Below are 26,010 nucleotides of genomic sequence, written 5' to 3' on the forward strand. Positions count from 1 at the left end.
AATGTATTTCAAATTCCACCACCAAGCTGCCACTGATGGGCCCTTGAGCAAGGCCCCTAACCCTTAAATATTAAGTTGTAAGTTGCTCTGGATAAGTGGGCATGCCAAATGCCATAACTGTAGTTACAACCCCACCACCATTAATCAGCCAATGCTGGGCCCTAAAGCAAGGCCCCAAACCCCCCAACTGCTCCCTTTTAAAAATTAGTTATTTGTATATTGCTTTAGAAAAGGGCATTTGCCCAATGCCATAAATGCCATAAATGTAGTTCAAAACGCAACCATAATCTGCAACTGCTTGGCCCTTAAGCAAGGCCCCTAACCCTCAAGTGCCCGTTTGAATACAATAATTGTATAAAATAAGTTGCACTACATAAGGGTCTGTCAAATGCCATTAATACCATAAATGTAGCTTAAATCGCACAACCACTAAGATGCCACTGCAGGGCCCTTAAGCAAGGCCCCTAACCCTCAAGTCCCCACTTGTATAAAATAAGATTATTATCTAAAATGAGATAAATCGCTCTGGATAAGGGCGTCTCCCAAATGGCATAAATGCCATAAATTTAGTTCAAATCCCACCACCACTAAGCTGCTACTGCTGGGCCCTTAAGCAAGGACCCTAACCCTCAACTGCTCTATTGTAAGTCATTCTGGACAAGGGGACATGCCATATACCATGAATGTATTTCAAATTCCACCACCACTAAGCTGTTACTCCTTGGCCCTTATCCATGGCCCCTAACCCTGAACTTCTTAGTTGTAAGTCACTCTAAATAACTGCGTCCACCAAAAAACATAAATGTACATATGTTCTTTCTTTCCTGTAGAAATGTCTGATAAAGTTCCTATATTTATTCCCTGTGATCCAATGAGTCACGCTGGCACTCTGTGAGATTAAAGGTCACGACATGAGGTCCTGATCCTTGATGCTCATCTGTTCTGCAGTTCTCCTAAATAATAACCTGTACAGCAACTGCTGTGTAACCTCCATAGCGACTGGCAGTTTTGGCACCTGGCACGACTGCCTGCAGTGTGCCAGTGGCTCTCTGTCTAACTTCTCTTAACATTTCAGCCATTACAGAATTCCCAATGTGTGTTTTTTTTTTCTTGCTGTACCTAAATTTAGAACCTAAACTCAGGAACTTATCCACCTGGACCTCATTAGGTAACAAAATCAACTCGGTCGTCTTTCATGTGACTGTCAATTTGCAGTGTCTCACTGCACAAGCCGGACTGCCGAGTTTTTAAATTTCTCTTATTTTAGAAAAAAAGAAAATGTTTACAAGCTGTGACGAGGTTCAGAATATGGATCTGATTCTCACTCGTTCGCTCACTCGATCACAAGCGAGTTTACGAACATACCTTCAGAATCCGAACAATTTATCGATTCCCTATGGAAACTGTTTGGTTGCAGTTGCTCACAGTAAAAGATTGAAGTAAAATAAAAAAAGAATTAAAATTTAAATAAAATACAAAGGAAAATATTAAGTAAAATGAAATTTGTAGCAGCAGTGAAAACAGAAATAATGTACATTATAATTAAAACAATTTACATAGTAATGAATGATAAATAATAAATAATATTTATAATAAGAAACATAACATAATAAATTATATAAATTATAATGAAAGAGCCTCTGAATTACAATAATATACCCAATAAGGTTCTGAATCCTGAATCACTAAATTGTGTGTGTGTGTGTGTGTGTGTGTGTGAAATATTCTACACAAACACAGTCTATATTAAATTCTGCAGCTCTGACAGCACAACAAATGATTATTTTTTCCCCAGATATTAATAAAAGTGCTCACGGCGGTATGTCGGCACTAAATCATTTTTGAATGCAATACGCATTTTTGTCATTTTTGACACCGGAAACAACGTGAACAGCTTAAAGAGTGTTTCTTCTATTATATACACCGAGATGTCAATCATCACTAAACAGCCATACTGAGCAACGTGCAGCATTAAAGCAGACCAGGTTCCAGATTTTCACAAGGACAAGCTTCAATTATCTCATCTACAAACATTCGCATTTTTCAGCCTTGACCAGCGTACTTCAGCCAGGGTGCGGATACATGTACGGTTGAAAAAATAAACCGCATCGACATAATATCCGAGTGTCCTTGTTAGCAGCGGTTTAATGTGCTGAATCATTTGTCATGTGTTTAATCATGAATCATGTGTTTAATCATGAATAGGAAGAGGTACAATCATTGTTGTCTGAGTACATTTTGCACTGTGGGGAAAAAAATTTGTAATTGTTGAAATATTATCGGTATAAAATGAACTACTTTCTTTTGACAAAATTATAATTAAAGTAGCATTGATAACCAAAATTATTTAAATTATATAGACACAACTAATATTAACTGTAGAGGTGACAAAAACAAACAAAAAAAAGAAATAGATATATAATATATAAAAATATTAAAATGACATTTATATAAATACAAGGCGGTGTCAAAAAGTTTAAACTGTAGTTTTGTAACATGCCAACAGATGGCAGCACGAGGCTGCACGCACAGTCACAGAGAGCACCAACCTTCATAAGTCAGTGTGCCAAAAGACATCGTCCTGTGTACCTTGGGAGCTGTGCGGCAGGTGCTATTCTGACCATGTGCCGTTTTGACACTGTTGTGGAGATCCAGCATGAATTGCAGAAGGACTCTGACATGCTTTTGAAAAGAACACTTCCAGGAAAAATTCTAGAAGTGGCTGAAACTCTGGGAATACTGAATATATGTGTGTGTGTGTGTATATATATATATATATATATATATATATATATATATATATATATATATATATATATATATATATATATATATATATATATATATATGATTCAGGGAAGAAAAAAATAGATAAAAAATGCTATAATGCATCACGTTTTTAAAACTGACCACCATGTTGGATATGATATTAAATAAATATAACACGACATTAGGCAATGAATTTGAGCTGGAACAGCAATAAACTGTAGCACTTTGCTAGAGAATTTGCTAGGTTAAATAAATAAAATTTGAAATAGGAGAAAAAAATGGTAAATGAGTCGGCTTATCAATGTTTTCCGAAAGATTTCGGTCTTTTGCATACATGTCATTACGTCGTGGAAATGACCAACTTCCTCTAGGTTGCTGAAAATTTCGCTGAAAATTGTACTAAAAATGACTAGATGTGCCATCAACATCTAGATGACTTCCACAGTTTCATTTGGTCATCTGCTGTGAGAAAATGAGAAAGAAAGAAAGAAAGAAAGAAAGAAAGAAAGAAAGAAAGAAAGAAAGAAAGAAAGAAAGAAAGAAAGAAAGAAAGAAAGAAAGAAAGAAAGAAAGAGAGAGACTACAGGTATGTAGACATAAGCATTTTAAATTGTGAACATGTTAAGCAGTGTTTCTTACGAGAAAACCTTGTATTTGTTGTCATTTGGGAAACTTAGACATAGCATAACAAAAACACCTCTAGTGTTGCCGCTAGCTAGCATGAGTGTGTAGAGTGTGTAGGGGGAACAGAAATATAACAGTCACCTTGCATTTCCACGTGTGTTTTGTTTGCTAGCTGAAGCATTGTTTATATCTATAAATTTGTCTATAGTAAGAAAGCGGAATGAAAGACCATAGCGATGTTTTCTTTTTGTTCTAACTCCTTTCCAGTTTTTTTTTCTTTAGCATACTGTCAGGTTTGTGACAGAAAAGATGTCGGCAATCACACACATGAATACTCATGTGACAGATTTATTTATCGTACTAACAAATAATCCACTTGTGTTCATGCTTTTAAAGAAGCTACTTCTACACACTACTAATGCGATGCCCACACTAATATGTTTTCATTTAAAAACGCAGAATTTTTTCCCATGTTTTGGTCCTTCGTCTGCTCTACGATTTCAGTCAACAAAAATGTACCTTTAAAAAAATTTATAAATAAAATAAAAACGTTTTCCAAAGTAAATCGTTTTGAAAACGCTATTTTCACGTTACGGTGTGGACTGTAAAAAAACGGAAGCGTTTTTAAAAAAAACGATGGCGCATTTTTAGTCATTGCAGCGACATTTTAAAGAGCCGGAAAGCAAATAAACGCCAGGCGGAAATGTACAGAGACCTGAGCGTTTTCAGGCGTTTCAGTGTGGATAAGCAACTTTTGGGAAATGATCGGATACGTTTTTAGACAAAAACGGCGGATTACCGTAGACGTAGTCGTTTATCTTACTTTAGCGCCATGTCTTGAGATGTTTTATTACTCTTATACTCTTATACTACAAATTTTGGTGCTTTTTATCAGTGTATCGCTACATGCTAACACAGCTTTCCATGTCATCAGTTTGTAATGAATCCAATCGGAATCCAGAACATGAAAGCTCCATCACAGTGACTTACATCTTGCTTGAGGGTCATCGAGGTCGCCGATTTCTGAACGTCCATCACACCATTACGAGATATTTGCGTTGATGTAGTTTGCTTTCTCGCAGAACGTATCCCATACACTGTGTTTTTTTTATTATTGATCAGAAAGTGACCATTAAGGGTGAAGTGATAAATTTGTGTTGTGGGTGGATGGCGTGAGACGAAAAGGGCTTTGTTCCAATCGATACACAGTGCTTTGTCTTTTATGGAAATGTTGGTGAGATAGGCTTAAGCTGCTTGTTTACTTGGGATTCTTGCTTGCTTTACTGCCCATGTGCTTGCGTCTGGATGGAGTTACAAAATAATGAGGAGCGCAGGGCGGCTGGGGTCAAACGGCATCCTTTCCGCAACGCTCACGTTTTATTTTTTCTAAAACGCTGGTCTTTGGGAGACTCTGTGAAATGGCCAGTGCTGGACGTGTGATTAGTTATTTGTGTTTTTCTTTAAAGTGATGAAGAAGCCTATAGTCATCTTCAGGTTATCAGAGGTCGTGCAAATGAAATGACTAAAGGATGATGAAGGAGCTTCCTAGATTTCTAGACAACATTTCCAATGAAATAAAAATAGACAGGAAAGGTTGTAGACGCAAAGCTAAGACTTTGAACACGGCTTATAGCATTACTATTTCATCACAAGCAATTGATCCTTAGCGATGTCTGCCGTGCAGTGCGATAAGAAATGAACTGCAGCGCGATCATATCCATTTCATACCAAATCTGAGGAAAAGACTGATTTTTTACTGATGAAACTACAAGGTATCTTCATATCCTTTATAAATCTAAACCAGTGGCGAAGCAAATACGCAGTTGCATCCCTGCCAATGGCCAAGAGGAACCTGCCAAAAACTGAACGCTCAGGTAGTATCAAAAAGTTTCCAGAATAATGGTGGTAACTGGCCCTATTCTGACCACGTGAGTTTCCACTTGTGTGATTTCACCCCAGAATAACTTTTTGATGCCACCTCATATTCAGACACTGTTGTGTTTCTGTATGTACTGTGAAAGTGTGTTGAGCCGGATGATAGTCAGAAATAGGAAGGAAGGAAGGAAGGAAGGAAGGAAGGAAGGAAGGAAGGAAGGAAGGAAGGAAGGAAGGAAGGAATTGAGACAGACAGGGAGTGAAACATGAAACACAGAAAGAAAGAGGTGAGATAGGTATAAATGAGAAGAAGAGAGAGAGAAAGAGAGAGTGAGAGAGAGAGAGAAAATACAGACAGAGATTGAAAAAAGATTGTGAAAGAGAAAAAGAGATTAAAGATGAAGGTAAAAGAGAAGAGAGAGAGAGAGAGAGAGAGATGAAGGTAAAAGAGAAAAGAGAGAGAGAGAGAGAGAGAGAGAGAGAGAGAGAGAGAGAGAGAGAGAGAGAGAGAGATGCATGAAAGAAGGAAGATTAAAGGAAAGACAGAGAGAGAGAGAGAAAGGAAACCAGACTGACGGTGATTGAAGCGTGGAAGAGAGAAAGACAGAGAAAAAGAAAGACAGAAAAAAGAGAAAGAAAAAACAGTGACTGGAAGGGAGGGAGAGAAAGGAAGGAAGAAAGATAGGGATAAATGACGAGTGAGAGGAGGGGGAGAGAGAAAGAAAGAGAAAGAGCGCACGGTTTGATCAAGTCCTGCGCGCGCTCTAACCGAGCTCGCATCTCCACACGCGCGCGCGCGCTCCTCGTGCCCTTGAGACGCGCACCGTTAAACGCGTCCCTGGATGAGCTCGAGCTCCAGTTCTCTCTCTCTCTCTCTCTCTCTCTCTCTCTCTCTCTCTCTCTCTTTCTCTCTCTTTTTCGCGCGCTTGCGCTCCCTCCCCAGTCCGTCTCGGGTGTCCGTCTCCAGTGTCCGCCGCCCGCGTGCGCATGAGACCCGTGCGCGCCTAACCGCTCGCGCGCCATGAAGACGAGCCGCCGATGTCGCGCGCTGCTCTCCGTGGGCTTGAACCTGCTCGCGCTGCTGCTCTCGAGCACGGCGTTCGCCACGGCGTACTGGTGCCAGGGCACGCAGCGGGTCCCAAAACCGAGCTGCAGCAAGGAGCGGCGCCACCACTGCATCGACTACGGAGCAAACGACACCGACCCGACCAAAGTGCACTACAGCTGGGAGACCGGCGACGACCGCTTCCTGTTCCGCCGCTTCCACGCGGGCATCTGGTACTCATGCGAGGAGAACATCCACGGCGCAGGTACCGCGAGTTACACGTCACTTTTAAAACACGTCTCTTACTTACTTACAAACAAAAAAAATTAATACATATATAACAAGTCGGGCGTCAATAATCACATGGCATTTACGCACTCTCTTAATTGCTTTAAACACCTTTAACGCCAGATTTCACACGATTTTCTTTAACGTGCGATCACGTGGGAAGTAAGAGAAGACGAATTCCAGTGTGTTAAGCCATGCACTTTCACGTGCCATCATGACAGCATGACATAACCTGTTATAAAGTTTATGTTTGGACTCTGATGTCCCAGGGGTCCCGATTTTAGTGTGTTTATTGAATGTTTTCTGGGCATCTGTATTATACTGAGTGTGTGTGTGTGTGTGTGTGTGTGTGTGTATATATATATTAACGATTGGCTCACTCACAAATTATGGACACCATCAGCCAATCAGCATTCAGCATGGGTTTAATAGGATTAGCATGTAGCGACTGTATCAACATTTTAAAAGTATGTTCGTTTTTTTTATTATTAATTATTTATGAAGTCATTTTAGTTCATTCATTATTATTAATAATTAAAAATATATATTTTTGTTTACTTTGGTAAGAACCGGCCACTAGAGGTGCTGTTTGTAAATAGTGCTGCTATCTCGCAAATCGAATGCTTGCAGTCATCATAGCTGATTGATCTTATAGTTAATAAAGCAGATCTTTCACTTTCCACTCTTTTTAGTAGCTGTATAACCTCCTAAAATTGTAAATAAGGTCTAGATTGATTAATTACACATTCATTCAAACAAAAAGTAATAATTAAGATCAATTTGACAATTATGGCACTTAAGTATAAATTGCACATGATTATTTATAAATTTTTTTATCTGTATTCTCGGTCGGAATGTTGGTTCATTATCTTGATTTTGCTTTTTATCGCAAGAAGGTGTACAGTAATTATTACCCACCACGCACGATTTTGCCATCACCCTGCTACTAATGGAAATAATCTGCTGACTGTGCAAACACTACAGCAGCAGCATTAATATTTCATTTCTTGCCCAGAGCAACAGTTAAAAAGAGAAACTCCAAAATGGCCTGTTATTCCCTTAACAACTTGAAACTGCAAATTTTGGAGTGTTTTTCTTTTTTTTTTTAAATACTATTCACACCATTTTACATTTAGCAAGAACCCCACACACTCTCACAGACGTATATCATACATAAAAATTATTATTATTTATTTTTTTTAAGGAACATTTTATTATTTATTCATTTATTTTATTTCATTTCAGGATTTTTCTTTTAGACTTTTTTTTATTTAATTCAATTTTTTTGTGCTTTAAATCATTCTTTGTTCATGTAATTTTGTCATTTCTTAATTTATTTAAATTAGCATTTTATTTATATTCATTTATTTATTTTTGTTTATTTATATACTGTATATTCATTCATTCATTTTCTCCCGCTTATCTGTAATTCGGGTCGCGGGGGCAGCAGTCTAAGCAGATGGTTCACTGCTGGATCGAGAGTAAAGCGCTAAACAAATCAAATAGAGTAATAGATAAATAGATACAATATTGTCAAACAGTGAATGAAAGGATAAATAGATAAATTTATAGATTGAATGATGGTAGGAATGACTGATAAAACAAATATGATGGATGGATGGATGGATGGATGGATGGATGGATGGATGGATGGATGGATGGATGGATGGATAGATGGATGGATGGATGGATTAATGGATGGATGGATGGATGGATGGATGGATGGATGGATGGATGGATGGATGGATACAGTATTGTCAAACCTGTGGATAAATAGATGAGTGGATTGATGGAATAATGGAAAAATAGTTACAGTACTGTCAAATGCAATGGATAAAAGGAATGAATAAATAAATGATTGAATGGACTGATGGTAGAAATGACTGATAAAAAGATTAGATGAATACATGGATGGATACATGAATGGACAGATACAGTAGTGCAAAAGCACTGGATGACTGTATGGAATAATGGTGGAATAATGAAGGAATTGGTACAGTACTGTTCAAAGCAACGGAGAAAAGAACAATGGATGATGGGATAGATGAATGGATACAAAATTGGCAAACACAATGGATGGAAGGTTGAAAGATGGATGAATAGATGAATGGAATGATAGACATCTAGATTGATGGATGAATGGATAGACTTGTGTATTGCTAAAGCAGAAGAATATGTGATTGATGGATAAGTTGGTAGATAATAGATTTATGGAACTATGAAGAAATAAGAGAATGGATAGATGAATGCATGAATGAATAAAAGAAGAAATGGATAGATGGAATAATAGGTGGATTGATACAGTATAGCAAAAGCAGTCAATAGAATGAAGGATAGATGGAATTATGGATGGATTGGTGCATTATTGGCGAACAGTAGATGGAATAACGATTGGATAGCATGACAGGGAAATAAGGTGACGAATGAACGAATGAATGCATGGATAGTTGGAATAACAAATGACCACTATACGGCCAAAGGTATTAGGACACCTGACCTGAATTACCATACAGTGAATAAACAAATAGATGGATGAATGGATTTTGGAGGTCAATAAAAAGGAGGATTGATCTGCTGGATGCCGATTGGCTGCCTAATTTTTCAACAATACAAAAATAGGATGGTTTGTTATCTTGGAACTAAACCATTTCCTGCAACTCCTTGTGGACAAAAACCCCCAGCAGAAAAGGCAACATGGAAAAAGTGGATTTTTTTACGTCAAGATCTCTGCAGAAAAATGCCTACAAATTGCTGTCAGATGAGTTTTAATGGTGAATTTTAGGTGGAGAGCCGGATCGTACAGTGACATAACACTCTGACGGTTCATTAGCGATTCATACGGTACGAGTCTGAGGCAGAGGAAGTAAGAAATTCACACGACTTCACATGATATTATCGCCAAAGTAGTCAAACACACAATTGACTGACTGTAATGATGTCCAAAACACAGCAATAAATCCAATAAAACCGGGCTCAAGGTAGCGGAGAGAAAGAAAAAGCAGAGCAGAGACTACGGATTAAGTTGTAGAACTTGACGATACGATGGCAGGCTTTTATTTTTAAATAAAATAGACCACATTCCTACATATATAACACGCACTAAAGTGATTTTCTCAGTGAAAAAAAGTTAATAAAATCAGTCTTGCTGATTATTTAGACAGCCGCCCTCTAAGTGAGAGAAGATAAAGTCAATCTAACCCCACGATCGAAAGGCCAGACAACCTCATTAATTCCGCATTTAAGGTTTTCGGGCAGTAAATTATATTAGCAAGATTAGAGCGATACATTATGCATCACACTGGTGTCACTGGTTTTGGCTAATTGATATTAAGCATGGAAATGATGGAAAAGGAGCTGGAGTCGAACTACAGGTGTTTTTTGTTTTTTTTACCTACATTTTAATCTTGCGGCCAAAACATTTTTGTGAAGTTTCCTGAGGTTTGTTGTGTTGCCAGATAGATACTTATTCTGTATATGGAGGTCAGGAACATCGCTCTTTAAAGGTCAAATTCACAGATATGGGAGAAGAAATGAAATAAATCGGTGGTAGCTCAGTGGTATTGGACTGGTATTGGAATCAGAAGCACCATTATCACCACCTAAGCTGCCAAATAGGGCCCTTGTGCAAGGCCCTTAACTCTCAACTGATCAGTTGTAAGTCAGTCTTAATAAGGGTGTCTGCCAAATGCCATAAATATAATGTGAAGGGAAGGAAGCTCTTAATATTTACATTAAACATATACTTTACAGCACAGTGAAATTCCCAGAGAGCAGGCTCAGCCATGATATAGCGCCCCAGGATCATTGAGGGGTTAAGGGCCTTGCTTAGGGGCCCCAAAGGTTCTACTTTGAATCCCCAGACTTTCTGATCAGTAACCCAAAGTAACCCTTACCCACTGAGCTAACACCTCGCCTTTATACGAGGAAAAAAGAACACTGAAACCAATGGCTTAGAAAAGCATGTCCAAGTACAATACAAGTGGCAAGACTTCAAAAACAACAGTGATAAAGCAGGGGGTATAAGAACGCAAACATATCACAAAGCAAATACAAATCCAGGGAGTATAAACAGGAATGGACAAAACCACTGGGACACATGACTTTTCTAGAACATTGAATTATTTTCCAGTCCAGATTCAGTCTCGAGATTTAAATCAAATGTATGTGGTTTTCTTTCTTTTAGCATCACCTAGGCTTTTACACTTTAAAAAATGGGTTTATATGTTGAGATTTTTTATCGACATTTTTTTCACCATGTGTTTTTTCCACAGTGACTTAAAGAAATAAAAAACTTTAACAAGCATTTGTCTCTTAAAGAAGCTAGCCTTGCAAGGACAGCCAAGTCCTTCTAGACAAATTTGAAACGTCTGTCCTGTTGAAATAATATATGATGCATTAGGAAATTAATTTTAAAGAAAAAAACAACACATTATTACTGCACTTGAAGCTGTTTGAATACAAAACTACAAACTACAGCTTTATATAAAATCTGCGTTTGAGATTCTTGAGAGACTTTCGAGCGTGAATGACGGTCCACATGGAGATGTTCTCCTTGTGTGTATAGGCGTTCACTCTGGGGAATGCTGAAGAAGGAGAAGCAGGGGAATTACGCTGGGGTTGACCTCTGTCTGACCTCGGTCCTAGTCCTCATCTTTGAAAAACAAGCTCCTCAGCTCCATGGGCCACCTTTTCAATTAGAGTCCTAGTATCAAAAGGGCTGAGAAAAAAAAAGGGGGGTAGTCCTGCTCATCGCTCTCACAAAAATAATTGGAAGTCGAGCTCGAGACAGGATTGGGGCAGTTTGCCAAAAAACAATCTAGTTATCTCTTTTTTTCTGTTTGTGCCTTTTGGGTTTGTTTTGCTCGCCTGTCTCCAAAAATACAGTAACAGAATTGTATCATAAGTATAATTCCGATTTTTCTGAAGGTTCAACTAAACAATCTTTAATTGAATAAGAAAGCGTATTTGAAAATACCTAAGACACATAAGGTCAACTTTAATTGCATTGCGGGTCATATTACAGGTGGATATTCCTTTAAAAATGGAAATGTCGGAGTCGGTGATCGGCAGGAAGTCACGACATGAACATGAAAAAAGAAAATCAGGCAAGAAACGAGGCTTTGTAAAGGACGTGAACTAAACATATACTGGAACGTTTAAAAGGCAATGGTTTAAATACACAATCGAGAACGAATTAAAGATGAATTAGGATGCAGGTATGAAAACACTGAAGCGGCGTGTTGATATTTAACATCAAATGCCCTGTCCACACTAATACGTTTTCGTTTAAAAACGCATATTAATCTCCTCCTGTTTCGGATTTGCGTCCACACTGAGACGGTGTTTTTCAGTCAACGAAAACATTTTAAAAACGCTCTCAAAAGTGGAAAAGTCGCAGTGTGGACTGTAAAAACGGAGGCGTTCGAAAACGCATTTTAAGTCAAATCAGCGACCTTAATGTAAATGTCGCCGGTCGACGCGTTTTACGTTTTGCTCAAACCCAGTACAGGGATATGAGCGTTTTCAGACGAAATCCTCTTTTTTTAATGTACCCTGATTAATGTAGACATAGCAAGTCTTTAGGCCAGAAATGTTGATACTTCATGGCCTCAAAGTGCATTTAATTGCTCTTATTAACTTAACAGCAAAGAGGGTAGAGAGGGCATTTATAGCTACTATAACAAATGTAAATGACAACATAAACTCATGTGTTTTTTGCATGTTCTTCAACCTAAAGAATAACTTACACGAAGATGACATTCTTTTCCAAAAACTAAAAGTTGGGAATTGTTTAAGTTTTTCAATTATTTATGGTATAAAACTTGGTCCTTTTGATGTTCAAGTTGAAAACGATGAAGACTGGTGATAATAATCTGGTGTTCTCAGAGCTCACATGTTAACACCAAGGTTAACTTGGGTTTCTTTTTTTTTTCCTCAGGTGAGAAATGCAGGAGCTTCATTGATCTGGCTCCGGCTTCAGAGCGAGGTGAGTAATGAGTGTCATTAGAGCAGCGTCGAGACTCGTCTGATATCGCACCTGGAAGAAAAACTGCACATTTACTATCAGTTCTGATTGAGGGTATATTTATAGCAAATATTGAGTTCCATTCTAGTCCTCTTTGTTACTGTAAAACATTTTGTAGGCTTAAGGGATACATCAGAAATGTTGTGAAGCAGGAATTTAGCTTCCGTTTATGATTTATGCAGTGAAATATGTCCTTCGTTCACAACATGCTGACTCACACCTGACCTCCCCGAACTGAAGACCATCGAAACGCATGCTAAGACAAATAGTACATCAGAAACAAGCTTGCTTTGCATTTATCTGCATGGGTGTGTGTGTGTGAGCAAGATTTATGCTAGCAGGTCATGGGTTGTGTCCAATGACTGCCGCTAATCACAACCAATTGATCCAAACATGTGCAACTCTGTCAGTTTTAGAAGAAAAATGGGGAGGTAAAGTGCAGCGATGGCAGCTTTTCAAACAAAGCTCATCCTTAACGGCAAAACCCAAAACAACAATGGCATGCTACAGATATGTTTTTAAATCAGTGTCACAGTTCAAATTGCAACAAGCTAATTACAAATATGGCTACAAGGACCCTGAACTTTCCACAGGACTCTTTGGTGTAAAATAATTTTTTTATACAAAGAACCAGTAACTACTTTTTGGTCACCAAGTGGACTCAAATGACCTTTCTGGAACTCTTGTGTAGAGAAACCATTAGCTATCCAAAGGACCACAGAGAAAGAATTCCTGAAAGAAGTTTTTTTTTTTATATTTTTTTTTGTCTAAAGAAACCTTTTAAGATAGTAGAACTGAAATGACAAATCCAAAGAACTTATGACGACTCCTTTAGTAAGATCAGAGAACAATTTTTCATCCGAAGAACCCTTGAGGAGCATTTGTCTTCAAATAATGGAAAAATTTGTCATTTACAAGATCACAGTAGAAACCTTTTCTCAGGACTGACAAGGAACCCTGAAGGAATCCTCTTTTTAAAGTGGAACCATTAAACATTCCAAAAACTACAGAGTACTACAAAATTTTCGAGGGAAGTTTATTCTATATATTTTTTTCTCTAAAGAACCCTTTTAAGATGGTAGTCTAAAATAAAATTACTCAATGAGGACTGCTTTAGTAAAATTGTAGAACAGTTACCCACCTGAAGAACCCTTTAGGAGCATTTGTCTTTGAAATTTGAACCAAAACTTTTACCAGGACTGCAAATTTAACGTTTATATTTAAAAAATAACCCTGCAGCAAAATTACCATTCAAACAATCCAAACCTATAAACCATTTTTTATAGCTAGCAGAGACATCCAAAGAACCCTTGAGGAGCTTTAGACTAAGAAAACAGCACAATCCCAAATCCACCAGGTACAAGACTTTATCTGGGTAAAACTCAAGGACGTAGAAAGTAGACGGGAAATTGAAAAGAAGCCAAGTGCAATTTTGCATGAAGTTACTTAGCAAACCCTCATCTCGTGTTATAGTGCGAGGTGTAAAGCTGCCGGCGAGAAGCGGCGATTTGTGGAAAGACAGATTAGGAAAGTGACGAGACGGAGGCGTATTTATGGCAGCGAATATTTGATCAGACAGTGCTGATGGCTCCTTAAGAATATGCAGAAGCTCAGCAACTATCCGAGGTGATATACGAGAGCTATAAACGTTACAGCCCAGTCTGAAACGTCTGAACTGGCCCGCTGGTTTTTAGAACCGGCTGACTGTGAATAATGTCAAACAACATCTCAGTCAGTGCGTATGTGTAGAACAAATGGCAACAGAGCCACTGAGATGAGCTTAGACTTGGATGGGTGTTGTATTTTTGAAGAGTTTTTGGTGGTGGGGTGTTTATTACGGAAGTTTTCATGAAGAGGTATGAAGCAGGATGGAACTATCAGTGCTAGGCTGAAGAGCAGTGATTGTAAGAATGTGTGTGTGTGTGTATGTGTGTGTAACAGACAGAAAGAGAACGAGAGAGAAGCATTAATGCATGGTATCACTCTCGTACAGCCCATTTGTCGTCCTGATGCTTTCCTCCAAAGGCTCTTATCTACCCGCGAATAAGCCGCCAAGCCCGGGTTTGCTCAGCGAGATGATTGTTCTCATGACACAGTCAGGTGTGTCCAAACTCACCTCGCCAGTGTCACTGATTTGTTTACTGTCCAGGGTATTTCTGGGATCCCAAGGCGGTGTCTTAGCAGAAAACTTGACCATATAAATGTATGTTTCTACTCAGAATTTTACTATATATAAAACTCATTAATTTTTTGATTTTAGGAAAATTGTTGGGTTGCAACAAAACGGTATTTATTTATTTTTTTATCAGGTTTTAACTATAATGCAAGAGTGTGATGTGAAAATCATAGAACACAGGACAAGATCACTGTAATGTTAGTGGATATTTTGGATTGTGGTTATTTTGTTCCATTCTTTTCAAAATTTGGTTTGGATTTTAAATGTACAAACAGCCTTAACTATCCAATGAACTCTTTAAAAACATTGTCCTAATGAGTGTAAAATCATTTGCCCCCCCCCCTCAATGCACCATAACAATTAGCTTTCCAGGGAACTCTTGAGAAACCTTTGCTGTCATCTACAAACCCCTTTTGAGATCAAAGAACTTTAATGGGCTTCTGGATTTTTCTGGAACCCTGTCGAGGAACCTCTAAGCTTTGAGAAAACTTCAAACTTTTTGCTTTTGAAGAACAAAGAACTGATCCTCAGCCTTCAACTCTGAAAGATTTTTCATTTTTGGAAATAAATATTACACGCTTCTGTCACATTTCGAGATCTTTCCATCATATCAACTCAATTTCTACAAAACTTTTCTTTGAACCGAGTGCAAGCAAGACAAGATCCGAACCCTTCCAAGATCGACACGAGTAAACAGCTATGAGAAGGAGAAAAAGCGAACCAAAGCCTTATTTTGGATGGGATTTGTTTCTGAGAATGAGGTCAACCCCGAAATATCTTGGAAGTTCTGTATCCTATCCAGATGTTTGCAACTAAGATTATTTACTAAGGATGGTAAGATTCAACGATTCGCTTCAGTTTCTTCGGCATGAAAGTACCGAGTAACACCTAGGACTAGTAACTATGTGATTCTTCGATTAAAAAAAGTGTGGAAAAAAAGAAAGTATTACGATGCATCATTTTGAACATAATTGCATCAGTAAAAAATATTTATTTATATATTATTATCAGTAGATACTATATACTATACTTTTATTATTATTTAGAAAATAACCAATAATTTGTGCCCAATATTTTCTATGTAGATCTAAATAGAAAATATTAGCTAAGAATAGCTAAAGTGTTCGAGTGTGTTCTCTCAGCACCGCTGCTGCTACTGCTGACGTATCAAAAAAATTACGGAGACCGAGGCATGTTCTGAGACTCGGATAGAATACAGATTAACATGGCAGAGGTAGAGCTGCATCTGGCTGATTTTATTGTGATAGATGCCATGCTAGCGCTATGGATTCTTTACCGTTTTATATCCAGATTCAAAAATTTCTCTTAACAGGAGAAAATCCTAATAATTCCACAGTGAATGAAGGATGAAGGAAAGTTAAAGTTATGCTGAAATAAGCAAAACAGTTAAGTAGATCATACTTACACACACACACCTGTAAATTACCCAAATGGGGTATAAAAAATGTAAACTACTTAATGTAATTTTTCCATTAATTTAATTTAATCAGTTTAATTTCTGCCGATTTAATATCAATATAATAAGTCTATTGCTTTGATATGATTTATTCTATTTTATTTTTTATAAAATGTAATATATTATTTAAACAAGCAGGCATTTTATTAAAAATAAAAAATACAAATATTCAAATGTTCGAATATTAATTATCACAAATGTTAATAGTAATAATAAAAGTATTGGGACATATCTATATCTCTACAAACTCCTTCCCCAAACTATTACCACAAGTAAGTTGGAGGCACACAATTGTATAAAATAACTTTGGATGCAGTAGAACCTGCTCCAGAAGATCTAGAGTTCCAACCCTATTGAACACCTTGGAGATGAATGCCAACGCTGACTGCACCCCAGGCCTCCTCACTTTACCTACATCAGCACCTGACTTTACTAATAATATTGTGGCTGAATTGTCTCAAATCTCCACAAAATCTAGTGGAACATCTTCCCAGAAGAGTGGAGGTTTTAATGGAATGGGATGTTCAAAAAGCACCTACCAATCTATCACTGACCAGCCTATCTAGACAGGAGTAACATTATCAGAAACTTAAAACCACCTGATTAAGACTGAAACTATGACCGTCCTCTCCCCCATGTTATAAGTCAGCGAGCGAATGTAGAGTGCTGATAACTTCTGGGACTGTCTGATAAGAGCTCCCAGCTCGCTTTCGAAAAAAAAATAAATCAATTGTTCAGAGCCTGAGGGGAGGTGGGAACAGTTATGTTGTCTCAAAGTATCTTTCCATTCAAGCCAAAGCATAAGCAAGTCTATCTTTGAGATCATGAACATACCAACATGGTGGGGTGGTGAGTGTCTGAGTAGGTGGAATTGATCCTTAGATAAATGTTGCAAGTGTTAGAGGGCATGATGATTATAAAATCGAATCACTAATAAACTTCCCCTGTGTTACTGTGACCCAAAAAATACGAATTTCAACACTGAACAGGTGAACACAACAGTGCAGCAAAGGGACTACAGATCAGCGATTACCGATCGCACATGAAGATATGAAAAAGACAGTATTAAATTTGCTGTTTCTAATGTGGAGATATCCAGCATCTCGGAAACCGTCCTTGTGCTCACAGTGACAAAAATGCAGTTTTGTTTGATAATGACGAAGGCCGAGCCGCACACCACTACATGAGTGTAAGAACAGAAATGACTACATTTATTACACAGTGGTGGAGTGCTCACAAGTGTGTGTGTATGTGTGTGTGTGTGGGTTCGCAGGTGTCCTTTGGCTGTCAGTGGTCTCTGAGGTGTTATACATCATGCTGCTGGTGGTTGGCTTTAGTCTAATGTGCTTGGAGCTTTTTCACTCCAGCAACGTGATCGATGGCTTGAAGCTCAACGCCTTCGCCGCCGTCTTCACGGTGCTGTCAGGTAGCTCCTCCAAAAAAAACTGTTATACATTTCCTCCTTACTCATACGTACACCTCTGGGCGATGTGACGTGTGCTATTTAATATAAATTAAATAACATGAGAAACTAAAGATTTAATGTAACTTTTTTCTCAAGCATTATTTCTGTAGACCCTAAGGAACTCCACTGTATCTTACTAAAGTATTCTACTTTATTTAGGGGAAACTTCTATTTTTACCATTAGAGACTTATAAAGTTCCTCTTTCAACCCTTCTATCAACACTCTTCATTTCATCTCCATCCATCCATCCATACTTTTCAATCCACCTGTTTGTATATTTATACTCTTCAATCCATCTCCATCCATCTACACTCCATTCAATCCAACTCAACAATCCTCTATCCACATTGTTTAATCCTTCTTAACACAGCTACCTATTCCCTACAATCCATCTAAATCCATCACTATACATCCATCCACACTTTAGTCCATCTAAACAATCCATCTATCCACACGCTTCAATCCATCAAAATCCTTTATACACATTGTTTAATCCCTCTAAACTTCTTTATGCTCATCAGTCCATTTCTATCCATCCATCCTTCTATCTAGCCTATTTAATCCATATAAACACATTTCAATGCATATAAACCCAACTCTATATCTGTCCATCGATCTGTCAAGTAGATAGATAGATAGATAGATAGATAGATAGATAGATAGATAGATAGATAGATAGATAGATAGATAGATAGATAGATAGATAGATAGATAGATAGATAGATAGACAGACAGACAGACAGACATCGATACATCCTCACTGTATGTAAGGAATATAAGAATAGCATTGTCTCAGTTATGGTACAAAAATCTAACCATTTTGACCTGTTCAGATGTAGAAGATTAGATTATTTCCTACCTCTCGAAAATAAAGTGAGACAACATCGTAGCCTCGGTTGCCTCATTCCCTGATCCCACGCCTGTCAGATTGCCAGGAACAGCTGCTCCTTTTTGAATCGAGATTATTTGATTTGCCCAGCCGGCCCCCAGCTCTGTTCATTTGGGCCTTTAATACTCACTAATTCCAGACGCAGCATCCGGTCGGGGAGAGATCTCCAAACCAGAGATGAGCCTCGGTTCATCCTACTGACACAGATTAAAGAGATTCACGCTGGCGCTATCAATCAGCACCCCGAAAGCAGGACTGGGTGTAGGCTGGCTCACCTTCACTTCTTGTAACAAATTGCATATTCGAGTATAAACTCCATTCTGTTTCAAAATAAAATGTACAGGTTTGTGCACTGAGGAACTTTTAAGAACCAAAAGTCGGCCAAAAGTCGACTGGGCTTCAAACTATATGAAAGTCAGAAGATGTATTTAATGCTGTGCATTCATATCTCAGCTGCTTCCTCCCAAACTAGATCTTGCATTTACAATGAAGTCATTTGGCAGATGCACTTATCCAGAAACAGTGACACTGAGCAGGCATGTCTTTTTGACCACCTGCCTAATATTGTGTTGGTCCCTCTTTTGCTCTTTGAACAGTTCTGACTTCTTTAGCAGTTTTAGCTACAGTAACTTGTCTGTTGGATTCAGCCTTCGCCCAGCCCTGGACAAGCAGAACGCATTTCATTTCTATTTCCATTTATGAGATTTGGCAGACATTTTTATCCAGAGCGACTTATATTTATATTAGTTAAACATACAGTTGAGCAATTAAGGGCCTTGCTTAAGGGCCCAACAGTGTCAGCCTGGTGGTGCTGGGAATTGAACACGTAACCTTTCGATCGAAACTCCAATGCCTGAACTTCCACTAATTCAGTTTAGCATGTGTGTGTTCTTACGTAATTAAATTAGTTATACTATCCACAAAAATTCTGAGATGCAGCATTTTTCCAGTGACTCATAACGCCTTGCTTTGTGTAGGCATGTTGAGTATACAAACCTGAATCCACATGCACGCACGCACGCACGCACGCACGCACGCACACACACACACACACACACACACACACACACACACGTCCTCCAAATCCTTCCTACACTAAGAAATCCCTTGTGTGGACTCAAACCTACAGTCCAGCTGGACTCAAAATTTTGAAATGCACTAAACATGAAGTCATATAATTAAAAAAAGGTTTCTTTGCTTTCTAATAACACCTTGTGTGGGAGCTCTGTCAGTTGAAGTGGGAAGCATATTGACCTCCTGAATAAAAAAAATCCATGATGATCGATCATCTTTAAGATTTTGGTATTGTAATAAAAACTGTTGGTTTGCTAGAGCTAAGTGAAAGTGAAGGACTCGAATTGGAAATTCGAATTTCATAGTTCGTCAAAAGATGTTTGTTGGTGCATCAATACTCATACCCGAGCAAAAGTTTGAATCAAAATTCTAAACGTTTCTCCTCCAGGACTTTTGGGAATGGTTGCTCACATGATGTACACCCAGGTGTTCCAGATCACAGTCAGTCTGGGGCCCGAAGACTGGAGACCGCACACCTGGGACTACGGCTGGTCCTTCTGGTCAGTGCTTCACACACCACAGTGTATAAACAACTTCTCTATACCTTAGTAACACTGCACAGACATTTTGTTGAATGGATTTTGTTGAGGATCTACTAGTATAACTAGAAAAGAGAGTTATTGTCAAAGAACTGGCACAAGAAAACATGAATAATTCTTTTACGAATAAAAAAAGAGTGACGAAGGAAAAAAAAGAGAGACAAGCGACTTGGACATTGAAATTAACAACAAACTTGAGTGCATACTAGTCTACATGTAGACAATGATGCCTATAATTTGGCTTCTTGTACAGACTTAGTTGTATTTCTCATTCATTTTTACTTGGTGTATTTAAAGCTACATGACCTCCACAGTTGGGATTCGTCAGCTTAGAAAATGGCACTTGATCCAGCACATGCTATTATTTTGCATTTACTTTAACAGTTATTTGAGTGAAACCAAATCATGCTAATCTGTGCCCAAGACGGAACCAATTTTTCAAGTTATTATTGATTTTGTTCATTCGATTCACCCTTCTTCTAAAGAAAACTTGCCAATAGTTTGAAGGCCAAGCTGACCCAGCATTCCTCTACTTCACAATCCAGCTCACTTCACATGTTGTTTTATGATAAATATGGCACTTGATATGAGAAATACCTCATCTTCGATTAAGATGCTCTTTTAGTGGGCGCCAGGGCATGCTCTTGCATTTCAGCCGGCTTTCGCAGTTTTATTTCCACTCTGCACGCGCCAACGTCTCGCCCCCAGAGGAAAAGGGTAAGACGAGAAAGGCATTTCGTGCCACGAGTCGAACGAAAATTCGGGCTAATGAATCGTGCTAAAGTAGGAGCAGTCAGAAGTGTGTGGGTGTTTGGACCCGATTCTGCAGCACACGCGCTTGGCTCTAATGGACTTCTATCGTTAAAAAAAAAATCCATTCCCATTAGCGTGCAACCTTTCTCACAACACTGCCTCAGAATAAAACACACATCACAAAATGTAGCTTTAAATATTTTGGTCTCTTTCTGATGGCACTTTGTGGAAAGAAGCTTCAAACTTTTGTTGACTAGACACGTGGCTTTAAAAACACATTGCAGGTCTGAGTGAAGAATTCTGCTTACACCAAGGCTTTGCATTTGAGTTAGTAACTGTTGCTAGCTGATTAGCTCACTATCATCAGCTTTAGAAATTCAAAGTGACCTCAGGGTGTCATAATCTGTCTGCGCTGCTAAATAAATACCTTTGAACTAGCAAATGAACTCCACAGGTCTGACAGAAGCCTTAAACAAAGCCATGCTTTTAAGCTTGCTAGCTAGAGCAAGTCTTTGTATTTGAGCAAGCTAGCTAAAACCTGACTAGCTCACCACTATAATATTTAAAAACACACACCGACCCCTGACTAGCTTAGAAAATCTTAAAAGTTTTAAGGACATTGATTTGTGATGAACAAAACCTTAGCTTTAAGCTACCATCATCTGTAACTAGCACTCTCTCTCAGGTTAAACATCGTAAACTTTCAACCATTTTATCATTTAAAAAAATGTATAGTGACCACAAAATGCCCTTCATAGCACATAACGAATGAGAGCTGCACTAAATGTTTAATCTTTAACAAAAAATCACAGAGATTAATGAATCCAGCACTATGTTTCCAGTATGTATCAGTATGTTTCCGTTCAAATCAGCGCTGAATCTTTAGTACGAATGGTTCGTGTTGTTTCGGTGCTGAGGTAAGAGCTCTCTGGGTTCTGACAGGCATGAAAGTGGTATTTACATTGGGCTGAATTACCACAGATGCTCTGCTGCCATCCATTAGCTCTGGATGAAATTGTTTTTTGCCATCTGGCCAATTTCTTTTAGCATTTCTTTTCCCTCTCCCCAGTTTTTACTCATGTGTGAGTGTGTTTTTTTTTTTTTGCCCGTCTCTTTCAAAGTAATAAAACTGCAAACCTGTAAATCAGAAGGAAATTGCAGTTCAGGCTGCTTAAAATCCATCAGGGTGTCGTGCAAATTTTCTCAAACTCACAAGCTATTTTTGCACTTTCTAGACTTTTCAAGAGACAAGAATGGACTCAAGAATGTTAATAGAAAAACACTTTTATTTTTCAGTTTCATGTTTCATACTATTCGCTATAACCCAATATTCAGGTATTTGTACAAATTGTTAAAAAAGAACAATGTTTTTTAGTGACAAACTTACAATTATAAGAAACAAATGTATGCATTATTTTATTACCGCTTTATCACTGTAAAGCTGCTTTAAATCAATGTCTATTGTAAAAAAGCGCTATACAAATAAAAATGAATAAATTAATAATTTAAAGGATAAGCATACCATAGCAGAGGGTCCCCAAAGTTTTTTTGTGAGGGCCACATAATTTGTCCTTTCTTTAATGCGGGTCTGTAATAGAAAATGTCATGAGCCGTAGTGACTTTTTTAAAATTAATTATTGTGGAGATTAATTTAAGCAATCAACTATTAGACATTTTAGTTTGAAAGCCAAACTTTTTTGTAATACAGGTATGATATGAGTAAGACATATATTTAAAATTACATTTTCAAAATATGTCTCTGGCGTAGTTTAGAGGGCCGTTCCCAATGTGGGATGGGTATTAGTTTGGGAACCCCTGACTTAATGTGTACCACGAAACTGAAAACGGATTTTGTTTTGTCTTTTCTCAGCATGGCATGGGGATCCTTCACGTGTTGCATGGCTGCCTCGGTCACCACGCTTAACTCCTACACAAAGACGGTCATCGAGTTCCGGCACAAGCGCAAGCTCTTTGAGCAGGGTCTCCGCGAGGAACAGGCTTTCCTCGACCAAGAGGCCTTCCATTACTTTCAGGATCGCACCGTACAGTCCGTCTCCAGCTCACTGGACCTGTTTCCAGGCCACGGTGGTGCCCACGGTCCCGCCTACAGCAGTGGGCGTGGGAAGATGCGTGCCCAGGCCGCCTCCGTAGACATGGCAGACAACGCGGATTCTCTCGGAGAGGAGCAATGCTAAGGATGGCTAGCATTGAAAACATTTTTTATGTCTTGAGTCGTGGGTAAAAGACGACTTGAGAACTTCAGAACTCTCCAGTCATGATAGAACTATTTTCTGGGTATAAAGCAATGAGTTTATATTTGATGACAGCTAAAATATTTTCTGCCTATGTGAAAAAAGAAATGAAAATGATGCTAAAATTGCGATGGTTGTTTCATTGCGAATTGTGTAAAGTACATGACAGCTTATGAACTGTGAAAAGCCTTGAAAGGTGCACTAACACTGCCACACAAAACAACAACCCGTTGGGTGTCGACAGGGTGTCTACGGGTTAGTAATATAATCAGTGACATTTTAGTGATTTCTTTATATGCAAATAACTTGCAAAGGTCGCTCCAAGGACGCCGTTTTATTGTGCGGCAAAAGAAAATAGTTTTGAGGTTCCCTGCAGACACCATCGCTAGACACAAATGTGAAGAAGAATGCTTTTATAGGCACTGCCAGATATAGAAGTCTCGCATTATTTATATGACTATAGTGTACACAATACGGACAAAAGTTTTAGGACATTTGACTGTAAGATTAGTATGTGCTTCCTTTCGAACATCCCATTTGACATTTAAATATAATAACCTTAATTCGCCTGGAAAGATGTTCCACTAGATTTTGTGGAGATTAGTGCTCCTTCAGCTACAAGGGTGTTAGTAAAGGCAGGTAGTGATGTAAGTGAGAAGGTGAGGAGGCCTGGGGTGCAGCCAGCGTTCACATTCAGCCCAAAGGTGTTCAATAGGTTTGAAGCCCTATAGCAGTAGATCTTTCACTCCGACCTATAACTATATACACAAGGTGGTATCAAAAGGTTTTGATACTAGCTCTCTTAACAAGAATGTACTTTATTTATCTACATGTACACATAATCCCCTTCAAAATAATCCATAGGAATACAGAGCTCTCGGCGTTCTGGAAAGTTTCCTGTAAGAGTTTTAGTTTGAGTAGGGTTGGTGTGGAAGTGAGATCGTGTAAGGAGAGCTCGGTGACATGGTGCACACGTTGTCAGAAACACCGACACGTGATCAGAATAGCACCAGTTGCACAGCTCCCGGTGTACACAGGACGATGTCTATTGGCACACTGACTTATGAAGGTCGGCGCTCCCTGTGACTGTGCGTGCCGCCTTGTTCTGCCATCTGTTGGCCTGTTACAAAACTCCTCCCGAAACTTTACCAACTCGTATCTTCATGGAGCTGATTTTCTAGTTTTTCTAGTATTTTCTTTTTGGAGCTGGTCTCCTAGTTCATGTAAAGGGAAAATTTCATGCTAGCACATCTTAAGTCATCCTTTACAATTGTGTGCCTCCAACGTTGTAGGAACAGTTTTTCTGAGGAACACATGGTTGGAAAAGTCTGGTGTCTCAACACTTTTGTCCATATAGTGTATATAAATAAATATACTAAACTGTATATCTCGAATGTCCTCCATGGCTGAATATGCCTTTGTGTTGAAAACAGCAGATTAGCCGAGTGTTTACGTTCTGCCCCCTACAGAAGCACAGCACGCTGCATTTATCACCCACAGCACCCCAGCACTCGACAGTTCCGTCGTCTCGAACCCGTTGATTAGATTAGCCCTGTTCTTGATTTTGTTACTTGCCGGCCAGTCAGCGTCCCAGGCCTGTTTATTTTATTCATTCGCTTCTTATCGTGTTTTTATGCTATTACTATTCATGTACGAGTCACGAAATACATCCTTCTGCTTTTAAACATATTAAATATCTTAGTATCTCTGTATACACTGCAATCGTTTGATGAAAATATTTTTGGGACTGATTTATAGCTCTTGTCTTTTTTTCTTAAGCACACACACACACACACACACACACACACACACACACACACACACACACACAAACTAAATACCTAAATATCTTTTCTGGTTCTAGGAATGTTTATCCCTCTTCTGCAGTAATCTAATGGCAAGTAACTTATGCGTGTGTGTGTGTGTGTGTGTGTGTGTGTGTGTGTGTGTGTGTGTGTGTGTGTGTGTGTGTTTGCCCGATTACCTGTGTTTCATTTCTGAAAAGGATTTACAGGACGTAAGTGAGCCCTCGATTTGATCAAAACTTACTTAGTTTAGACGTTTCAAGACGAGTTTTGTGACTTCACCAACAGATCGCAGCAGAAGGCTACACATTGTTTTCGTTTGCTGCTCGATACCTTTAGCGAGAAAACACGGGTCTGAACGTGTCACAGATTGATACGTTTTTTGTTGGTTTTTTTTACAGTTATTGACTGTCATACAGTCTGACATTATGACAGCAAGCAACAAGGACTATTAAAAATCTCTGTTCATTAAAAATTTTTCACATATTGTCACCTTAAAACCTGAAATTCAAAAGCTATTCATTAGGATTTATGAAGCATGGTGGTGGAAGCATCGTGTACAGCATTATCCTAGGCGCTATCTCTGATTGATTCCCACACTTTATCCAGTCCTCCTAAAGGCATTTTCCATTTACAGTAAAATTTTTACATGTATGGCATGTGCAATATCGCAATATACAGCTGAGCAAGTGAGGAAAAGGCCTTGCTCAAGGCTCCAGCAGTGTCAGCATGGCAGTGCTGGGACTTGAACTCATAACCTTCCAATCGGTCCAACATCTTATTCACCGAGCGACCACTTTCACAAGAGCAGTTTATGTGGATCAGAGCCAGCAGCAAAAGTGGGCAGGGCTTGGGCTTAGCCCACCCAAATTTACATCTTGCCCATCCAATCAAAGTATTTTCAGCCAAAGGGAAATATAACACAGAAAATAGCAGTATTAAAAGTAAAAAAA

The 26,010-nt window shown here is 38.6% G+C and overlaps 1 protein-coding gene and 1 long non-coding RNA gene across 2 annotated transcripts in view; one reads left to right on the forward strand and one right to left on the reverse strand.

Annotated features, from left to right (window-relative positions):
• Window positions 1-26,010, reverse strand: part of LOC310740123 — an 88,164-nt gene that overhangs the window by 15,124 nt on the left and 47,030 nt on the right. The window lies entirely within an intron of this gene.
• gsg1l (gsg1-like) lies at window positions 5,880-25,003 on the forward strand. The gene is made up of 6 exons (XM_083566569.1): window positions 5,880-6,578; window positions 12,540-12,587; window positions 17,553-17,705; window positions 20,097-20,208; window positions 22,871-23,891; window positions 24,125-25,003. Exons 1-5 carry the CDS (start codon window positions 6,290-6,292, stop codon window positions 23,193-23,195), a joined length of 927 nt encoding a protein of 308 aa, XP_083422695.1. The 5' UTR covers window positions 5,880-6,289; the 3' UTR covers window positions 23,196-23,891; window positions 24,125-25,003.

Source organism: Silurus aristotelis (genome assembly GCF_946808225.1).
Source record: "Silurus aristotelis genome assembly, chromosome: 17".
Taxonomy (NCBI): Eukaryota; Metazoa; Chordata; class Actinopteri; order Siluriformes; family Siluridae; genus Silurus; species Silurus aristotelis.

What these genes read in the sequence shown, in the direction of transcription:
- gsg1l (XM_083566569.1), top strand. Translation starts at nt 6,290, where the DNA reads ATGAAGACGAGCCGCCGATGTCGCGCGCTGCTCTCCGTGGGCTTGAAC. An exon ending in GGCTCCGGCTTCAGAGCGAG is followed by an intron (nt 12,588 to 17,552) that starts GTGAGTAATGAG and finishes GTGGGTTCGCAG; the next exon opens with GTGTCCTTTGGCTGTCAGTG. An exon ending in CGTCTTCACGGTGCTGTCAG is followed by an intron (nt 17,706 to 20,096) that starts GTAGCTCCTCCA and finishes TTTCTCCTCCAG; the next exon opens with GACTTTTGGGAATGGTTGCT.